A 10,288-nucleotide genomic window follows, 5' to 3' on the forward strand; every position below is an offset into this window, starting at 1 on the left:
TAGAAAATTGAGGCACGAGATAATATACATACTTTTTAGTATGGATACAAATTTAAAAAATAGAACATAAGTAAGTTAGGTCAGTCGGTTATAACAGTGAGTTCGCTCTTTTGCATTTAAATTTGAGTCTCTCTTTAAATTATATTAATTTATATTAATTTAATATAACGCTTGTATTAAAAAAAAACATTTTGGAAAAAGCAAAAGGAGAGAGAAAAATTTTAAAAGAAAAATAAAATTATTTATTTTTAGATTTTATGTCTTTGATTTGAAATAGTGGTTTTTGAAAAATTTTTTATGTCTAAAACCTAAAACCTTAAAAAAAAGAGGATGCATCTACTGTTTTTGTTGTTGTTGTTGATAAAATGCAATCACTGTTCACCGTCTTCTCATAAATTGTTTTTAGGAACTTATCTCTTTTGTTTTTTCCAAATGAAATAGTTTTGTTCTTATCTGCTTGATAAGCCAATGTCACCTAACATGCACATGGAATAGTTCTTATTACCCCAAAAACACAAAGAAAAATTAACTTGAGCTTATGTTATTCCCAAATCAATAATTAATTTGGAACTAACTTAAACATTAAATTTATATGTGATGAGAAAACTCTGTTAAATTGACATTACTTAGGAGAATTTAGTCATGTTTTGTCATCTGAATTTTACTGAGCAAAGTTTTAATGAGGTCACGTTAAGTTGAGCCTCTAACTTTTAACAGTTTAATGAAATTTTCTACTTTCGTTATGAAAAAAAGAAAATCGAAGTGATAGGAGAAAGGCAAAACAAAAGTTTATGAACGACCCCATTATTATTATTATTTTATAATTGCTGGACATATTTGATTAGTGATTAAAGTATTAATGTACAAAAAATAACAAAAACAAGTCAGATTTTGGAGTGACTTTGGGGATTTCAGCACATTACAGACTGTCAAAAATACAACCTTGTCAAATAGAAGATTAAAAAATTCCATTGTGGAGAAAATTGAGTATACGTCATGGGATTGAATTATTTTAATACAATTAGGGCTATCAAAATAGTTACTGGTAATTTTAAACTCGTTTTAAGGAATCTAAACATATTTTGTTCCTACAACTTATCACTCCACCACATGCCCCACCACCCACTTATCAATTATTCACACACATACACACACTCTGTGCTTCTCAGTGGCTGCGTTGCTCACACTCCACAAGATTTGTACTAAATTCACTGTTTACCACATTTGTTTTTAAACAAGTTGCGGGCTCGCTATGGTCAACTTACCTAACTCGCATATGCACTTTTAACAAATTTAGACCAAGATTTCTGTTTTGTCCCTTACAAGTAATTTAGTTTTGATTCACTTTATACATTTTTCGTACTGTCAAATCCGTCAAAATTTACCTGAATTTGTGTTCATTATATTTTATTTTCAATGTTCAAGAGCTTTGTATGTTGTTGCCCACAAGAATTCTTATACGCAACGCTTGAATTGCGGACTTTCTTTTTATAAACATTGGCTTGGTTTGATTGGCTTACATTTTACTCACTTTTTTTTTCACAGACCCAAATGACTCGTAAAACTCAAAAACCAAAAACTCATTTCAGAACGAACAGCAAAGTGCATGAGATTCAAATCTTGAAAAGAAAATTTGGTGACATGAAACGTGAAAAAATCAATCTGAAAACACCCACAAGCCTGCATTGTTTGCTTGATTTTAGTCTGAAAAATATAGACGTCTTATATATTTACAACGGTTTTGGTGGTGCGGTGGTCATTTAAGATATGAAAGCCATGGAGGATGATGATTCTGATCCTTTGTTAGAGGATGAAACAATTGAAAGCGAAGATGAGGAAGTTAAGGAGGGTCTTGTTCGTCCAGCAGCTTTTAACGTAGAATTTCCAGAGAAAACCCCTCAGGAAAATGCAGCAAGATATCATGGAATCACATCTTCAAAAGAGGTAATCTTTCATTTTAGTTTTATGTTCTTAATGGTGCTTTTAAAAAGTTTAAAAATCTTTTATATACATACATGACATAAAAAGATGATAAAAGTTGCGTGACTAAAATTTTATATGGAGAGTCATGTTCGAATTATTTGAAAGTTAAAGAGCGTGAAAATCAAATTGTTTTTTCGATTACACTGTAGAATTCTATTGTTTGGAAGCTTATTTGCTCATTATCATATTAACCTAATGTGTAATCACTATTATCAATATTTGACATATATTTGTATTTATAGACACATATCAAATGTTAAAATTAATGATGGGAATAGACACACGGTTGACTAAAATGCAATCTAAATAGTTAGCAATGGGAGGGAATGGGGGACACGTCACGTGGCATGGAGGTCGGCAACTGACTCGCTTGTATGGTACATCACGCGACCAAGTCACACTACGTCTTCCATTTTTCCCTTTACATCTCAATTTCCTTTCGTGACTACAAATTTTAAATAAATTCATTTCGAATCCTTTCCCGGAAACAGCTTTCTTGGAAATTGCCTGTAGTACCATCCATAATCCATTACATCGGATGCCGTTAAGGTACCATACATTTCGTCCCAAAAAAAAGGTACCATACATAGGAAATAAAGTCAAGAATTTTCAATGCTGCTTTTCCCATATCTTTCCTCATCGGTCCCATTCCATATTCAGACAGTTTCTTTCACGGAACTTCTATCACATCAACACGGACAATGAGACAAAATACATTTAATATTATATTTTTTTTTTTTTATAAAATACAAGCGATATTAAACTATAAGAAAATAAAGTTTCTCACACACAAACTATCAAGATGTCATAAAAGTTCGAATATGAAACTACTGGTTTATAAGTCAAAACTCTATTAGTTAAAATCCTTTTTTACTAGGCTAAACTTCATTAGGCTAAATGCCTTTTTAAATAAAACTTGAGATTACAAGTTCATTAATAAACATTTTGTTTTGACACCAATATATGACTTCTTTCTCGAAGCTCTTAAAATTAAATCGATTTAGCCCATCTGAAACTATTATTACCTATATTACTTATATAAATATGTATCGAACTTATCACAAATATGTATTGTGAGAATTTATCAAAAATATTATTCTCCCGATACATACTAAAATATCCAACAACTAAGTGAAGACACATGCTAGTCGGCAGTCAATATTCTCCTTATTACTTTTATACAAGTTTAATTATACATTTCCTCCCTCTCATTATTCACCCTGGAAAAGAGAGAGTAGAAATAAGGCTTTTGACCGTAATAAAAACGTCATAAGAAATCAATCCAAGTAATTAACAAAATAAATATTTATGGGTGGCATAGGAAAATAATGAACAGACATGGGAGACTTGAGGCGCTAGGAGGACGACAACAAAACCTCCGCAAGCCACTCGTCGCTTTAAAATCAAGTTCATCATCAGTGGCCGCTTAAAAAAAGAGTTCAAACCCTAATTTTCTTTTTCGAAAAAATGTATTGAATATTTATTTCGCTATCTTTATTTTATTCTAAAAAAATCTCTTTATATACGGGTCATTCACCAGTAGCACATCAGCAGCTCAGCTCAGCTTTACCATTCTTCTCTCTGTGCTTTTCAGACTGACAACACAATGGGGTTTGCTTCCAAGCGTTCTTCCGTTGCCTCGGGCTCGGCCATCAAATGGCTCGGCTTCGTCACGGCCGTCTGGGTGCAATGCGTTTCAGGCAACAACTACACCTTCTCCAACTACTCCGACGCCCTCAAAACCCTCATGAACCTCAACCAGCTCGAGCTCAACAGCCTCTCCGTCGCCAAAGACATCGGCAAAGCCTTCGGCCTCCTCGCCGGCCTCGCCTCCGACAAGCTCCCCACCTGGCTCATCCTCCTCATCGGCTCCGTCGAGGGCCTCGTCGGTTACGGCGCCCAGTGGCTCGTCGTCAGCGAAAGAATCAAACCCCTCTCTTACTGGCAGGTAAAGTTACTCGAAAACTTCCTTTGGGACTTTCGTCGAACACTTAGAGTGCAACTCAACTGACAATTGATTCGATTTCTATTTTCAGATGTGTATTTTTCTGTGCATGGGAGGCAACAGCACGACGTGGATGAACACGGCGATTCTGGTGACGAGCATCAGAAACTTCAGGCGAAACCGGGGACCCGTTTCGGGGATTTTGAAAGGTTATGTGGGTCTGAGCACCGCCATTTTCACTGACATCTGCGCGGCTCTGTTTAACAATGACCCTGCTAGCTTTCTCCTCATGCTCTCCATAGCCCCCTTCGCCGTTTGCTTGACCGCCATGGTCTTCCTACGCGAGGTTCCTCCTTCGTCTTCCTCCTCCGAAGATCACCAGGAGTCGAAGTACTTCTGGGTATTCAATGGCGTCGCCGTCTTCGTTGCTCTCTACCTCCTCGCCTACGACTTCGTCCCGGACCCTTCGAAGCTCTTCTCTCATATCTTCACCGTCATCCTCCTGATCCTCCTTGCCGCGCCGCTGACGATTCCAGCGTACGCGTTCTTCAGCACGCGGGCTTCAAAGTCTGATCGGGTCGTGTCGGAATCGGGTGTGGATCCTGAGACTCGAACAGTGGAGCCGCTTCTGAGTCAGGACGCGGCGGACGACGCGCAACAGAAGGCAGAGGCGGCGGGTGGTGACGTGGTGGCGGTGGTGAGGAGGAGGCCGGTAATTGGAGAGGACCATACGATTTTCGAAGCGATGACGAGTTTGGATTTCTGGGTGTTGTTTGTGTCGTTTTTGTGTGGGGTGGGGACGGGGTTGGCGGTTATGAACAATATGGGGCAGATTGGGTTGGCGCTTGGATACGTCGACGTTTCGATCTTCGTTTCGCTCACCAGTATTTGGGGGTTTTTCGGTCGGATCGTTTCGGGAATGGTGTCGGAGTACTTCATCAGGTTGGTTAACTTAAACCCACTACTAATTATACTCATTAATGTAATATCAAAATTAAGTATAATTTTTTAGTAGCGTAAAAGGTGTATTGTTATGTTCTTTTTTAAATATTCACCTATTTTTTTTCGATTATTTTTGCAAAGGTCAACTCAAACCGGACTTCAAAAAAAAAATATATTTTGTGGGTGCTTTAGTTAGTACTAACCATGATACTTAGATTCAATTACTTGGCCACTTGCAAATTGGTAGATAATAATAGAAATTGGAGAATCATATTAAGAAGAAGATCCATGAATTAATTCCTTTCTAGATAGTGTTTGTACATGCTTGGCTTTTTGCTAATGTTTTTTTATGTTATAGAAAGAAGATTCCGCAATTATAATAATGAATTCATAATAACAATTATGAATACTAATCTTCCAACAACAACCCAAAATAAATTACTAATTTACTATTACATTACTTAATAAGAACCTGTTTTTTATCTTTACTTTTGGGTTGCTTTTTGCTTTCGATTGAGAATATATTAATTTATTCATAAATTCTATAAAAGAAATATTATCTCCCTTGTACATCCCCCCTTCTCTCCTCTTTTGTTGTTGTAAATTATTCCTGGCCGTTCTTTACCATTTCCAATTACTTTTGCATTGGTTGAGGTGAAGACTTTTCCACTACCGTCACTTGTAATTCATTTGTAAAGTCAGTGGATGCAAATTTTCTGCGGCAAGTTGCTGAGAAATCAACATAAGTTTGGTCCAACTCTTTTTCTACCCACCTTTTATTTATTTATTTTTATTTGAATTTTTTCGTTGAAAGAACATACACTTGCTTCTCATTAGGGTCATATTCTCTCATCCGGACATCCTTACGTTATTTATCGTGCGGACGCCATTAGCTGCTCACTAGTTTAATGAAGTGGTCCAAACCTTGCCGCTTTTTGCTGCGCACCTAACAGTTTACGAATTCTATACATTGGACCAATTTATGTAGCTTTAGAATTTGTTTCATGTCTTGATAATTCTATAATTTATGTGCAAATATATAACTTTGATAGAAGCTTTCATTGTCTGCAATTCTTTGCCAACTAACTTTTCTGGTGGCCATACATTTTTGGCTTGAAAAATCAACTAACATGCAACTCTCTCTGGTGTAATCTTTTTTTTTTTTGGGTTGGGAATATTGACAGGAAAGCTGGAACACCAAGACCCCTTTGGAATGCTGCTTCTCAGATTCTAATGGCCGTTGGCTACATCCTCATGGCCATTGCCATGCCGGTTCTCTCTACATCGGTTCGATCGTCGTCGGAATATGCTATGGAATTCGGCTTGCCATTACAGTCCCAACTGCATCCGAGCTATTTGGTCTCAAATACTATGGACTCATCTATAACATTTTGATCCTCAATCTTCCACTCGGCTCCTTCCTCTTCTCCGGCCTGCTTGCCGGGATATTATACGATATGCAGGCCACAACCACGTCCGAAGGCGGCAACACCTGTGTTGGTGCCCATTGTTACAGGCTTGTGTTTATAATCATGGCCATTGCCTGTGTTTTTGGGTTTGGTTTGGACATTTTATTGTCCATTAGAACTAAGAATCTTTACAAGAAGATTCAAGCTGGCAAGAAATCAAAGAGAGTGGCTAGTGGCACATAATAGTTAACCTAAGGTTGGACTTTGGAGGCCAAGAAATCTGAGGATTGATGGGCTTAAAATTTTGCCCAGTGATGTCCCCCATTTGGAATTAAGCTTGTTTTATCAATTTTTTATGGGGGCATTATGTTGCTTATCATCCATATGATCACACTTGAAAGAAAAAAAAAAAAAAAAAAGTTCATATCATTACAAAAATGATGTGGGTAAGTTGTTTGATGGGCATCCCAAATCCGGCCCATTATGAAATTTGTATTGATTAATTCTCGGTGGAATTGGTGTGTAATTTGGATTAGTGTGTGTAATTATTTTCTTAATCGGTTGGCTATATGAATAATATTAGTCTTATCACATTTTTTATACCACAATTTTATACCACATGATGTGGTAAGCTAATGTATACATACCATATCATGTAAAATACTAGTTTCCCATTAATTTAATTGATATAACATATGATATGGACATGCCACATTAGGGGTGATTGCGGTTCGGTAACCGCAAATTTTACTCAAACCGCAAACCGACCGACTATTTGCGATTTGGTGATTTTGAAACCGCAAACCGGCGTTTAGCGGTTTAAAACCGCAAGTTCTTAAGCATTCACAAAAATATAAATTCACAATCTAAATAAATAAATACACAACCTCAATTTCTCAAACATATATAAATTCACAATTTCTTCAACTTCTCAAGCATTCACAACCTAAGAAAATTAAAGTTACAATTCCAAGTATTCCAATTAAAGTTAAACTTCTCAAGCATTCCAATTCTAAATTCCTTAAAGTTATAAACCAAAAGGAAAATGCAAAGCAAAATGAATTAAAGTTACAACAAAAAAGAAAAATCCAATTCAAAGTTAATTAAAGTTACAAACTAAAAGGAAAATGCAATGCACCAATGTTACAAACTAAAGTTACAAACTCAAGTGTTGGTGGTGAGTGGATTTGAAGAACTCCGTTGTGTTGTTTGAGCACCAATGTAATCTACAAATAAAACAACATAGTTTAATACATTTTATTATAAGAAGAAGCATAAATAACATTAGCATAAATAAACTAATTACTTACAAGTTGTCATATGTTTCATTTCCTTGTATAATTCAACTTCATCATCTGTGCGGTTATAGTAACGCAAGTTTTGTATTGCGGTTTCATTACATAAATTGTCGGTTGGTTTTTGCGGTTTTTCGGTTTAAAATGCCACCCTATGCCACATCATGTGGTATAGAAATGTGGGATAATAATGTGTAAGTGTAGCATTATTCGCTATATTTATTCATTAAACAGGTCTTTAGTATTTTTTCTGCGTTCTTGGTCTCTCTTGGCTTTTACTGGTCTAAACATTGATGGGTTTGTTTCTCTTGCTGGGCTATAAATATATATGGAGCATCATTTTCTGAAGAGCTTCTACAATGAGGAGTTAAAGTGAGGAGATTATTTGAGGAGACCGATCCAACTGTCAAAACATTTAAAATATTTAAGTCTCATGATTTCTTTACATTTGTTGATGGTGAGATTTGTCAAATAACCTCCTCTTATTATAGCCTTTCCGTCATCTTCTGAAGTGAACAATTCATCCGAGATATATCATATAATAGGATAGAAATGACTTTGGTGGCTGACTTATTAAATCAAACTTTGGGCTGTCCAACCTTTTATCTCCAGGGGCTCTTATGAAACTCTTGTTTATATAAGCACTTGCAAACTTGGGCCATGCAACAATTACAGTAGCAGAAAGTTGGGCTCTACGTTGTGCCCTCTTTTTTGTAAAAGCACTTGAATGTTTCCTAAAAATTTGAACACATTGCTTCTGAAAAAAGCACAGATGAGCAAAACTGCTTTATTTAGAGGCCTGTTTCTTTTTGGGAAAGGGCCAGAAGGCCCAACAGTGTAGTCTCATTAAACTAAACTAGTATGTGGGGCATTATGTTGCTTATCATCCATAAGATCACACTTGAAGGGGAAAAAAATCATATCATTACAAAAATGATGTGGGTAAGTAGTTTGATGGGCATCCCTAATCTGCCCCATTATGAAATTTGTACTGATTAATTCTTGGTGGAATTGGTGTGTAATTTTTTGGTAATTTGGATTAGTGTGTGTAATTATTTTCTTAATTGGCAGGCTCTATTTATTCATTAAACAGTTCTTTAGTATTTTTTCTGTATTCTTGGTCTCTCTCTCTCTCTTGGCTTTACTGGTCTGAAGTGAACATGAATCACAGGCCCAACAAACGAAATGACTAAGGAAGGCCTAACCTGGGTTTGGTCCTCCTCACAATCAAACTGACAAATAAACACAATAAAAAATGTAGGCAAGCCCGTAACTCAAAAACCCATAAAAGATCATTCTTTTTCTTTCTATAGACCCCAAGAGATATCATAGGATATGAATTTATCTCTCTCATTACGTGAATATCCATATTGAGCAATCAAAAGATAAATTCAAAACCTGAAAGACAGATATCTCATTACGTGGATATGTTGTATTCAGCTATCAAAGAGATATTCAACTCTTAAAAGACATAATCCATGTCTTTGGATTATTCTTTTCTCCAAATAGAATGAAGAGAGATGGATTGATTCCCTAATTGCCTTTCGGGTTATTTCCAAATATTTTGGCTATGCTTGAGAAGTAGATGAATCAACATATGTTTTTGGGAGAAATCAAAGATTTTCTTGGGAATTCTACAAGATTTAACTTATTTTCTTGCTATTCGTTAGTTAGTCACGTGATGAGAGAGATAGACATATAAATGTACATGACAAGAGACACCCCATAATCTATCCCCAAAAGGACTACCCTACCATCAATACAGCATGTAGATGAATGCCATGGCTCCTTGTAATGGTGCACGCGTGGAAGTTCAAAACCCATGAGCCATGAAAGCTTTGGAAATCAAACACAGAAAGAGACTTTTAGAAGACTTGCAGCCAAAGCGTCGTGCCATAAATGGAACTCTGATCACTACCACTAAGTCTTCCCATGGACCCCCAATCCCCTCCCCTCCCAATCTGACCAAGGTTCTAGATTGCCTTACACAGGTGTAAAGTAACATTTGCTTTAACCAGCTGTGTTAAATTATCAAACCAAACCCTTCTTTTGTATTTTTCAAATAGGCCGAGCTCCAAAGGAGGACACCATTAATTTCGTGTTGTAACACAATTACCTTTATTATAATTATCCCTGGTTGATTGCTAAATTGTAATTAGCTGCTACTAATTCCAATCAAGCACTGCAGAGACTAAGAATTAGGTAAAGATCGAAAAGCTGAACCGAGGAATCTAATCCTTTTATTAAGCTGTTAAATTAATCATGAAAACCAAACATTTAATAGAGATTAGTATGGAATTAAGGAGAGAGACACACAGAGAGACAGACAAGAATGAACTCACGGTTGGAATGTTGCTGCTGCTGACCTTCATCAATTCATGGTCACGTGATAAAGCTCTCACACATTCACACTCACACAGCGCGTGACCAGGCCACGGGCTTCTCAGTAGACCTGCTGCCAGCTGCCACTGTGCCCTTGTGATCTCTCACCTCATAGGCTCTTTCTTATTTAACCGCTTCATTATTTTGGGGTACGGTTTATTATCATTTTTAGCATAAGGGATAGTCTAAATTAAAAATAAAGGGATTTCTCACAAGCACAACTAAGATGTCATAGAATTTGAACGTGAGACCTCTTGTCTGCAAGTCAATGTCTTTTTCATTGGCTATACCTCGTTGTCGGGGTGCGGTTTACTTGAAAAAAGAATTTTAAG

The 10,288-nt window shown here is 36.5% G+C and overlaps 1 protein-coding gene across 1 annotated transcript; it reads left to right on the top strand.

The window, feature by feature from the left end:
• The first annotated feature begins 3,500 nt into the window (after positions 1–3,500).
• Positions 3,501–6,872, top strand: LOC103334808 (protein NUCLEAR FUSION DEFECTIVE 4-like). Its single transcript, XM_008237774.3, is given in 4 exon segments — positions 3,501–3,931; positions 4,020–4,870; positions 6,055–6,140; positions 6,143–6,872. Coding segments are annotated over 4 exon segments (1,659 nt in total). The 5' UTR covers positions 3,501–3,589; the 3' UTR covers positions 6,523–6,872.
• The last annotated feature ends 3,416 nt before the right edge of the window (positions 6,873–10,288 follow it).

The sequence above is a fragment of the Prunus mume genome, linkage group LG6 (genome assembly GCF_029339155.1).
Source record: "Prunus mume cultivar Tortuosa linkage group LG6, ASM2933915v1, whole genome shotgun sequence".
Lineage (NCBI taxonomy): Eukaryota > Viridiplantae > Streptophyta > Magnoliopsida > Rosales > Rosaceae > Prunus > Prunus mume.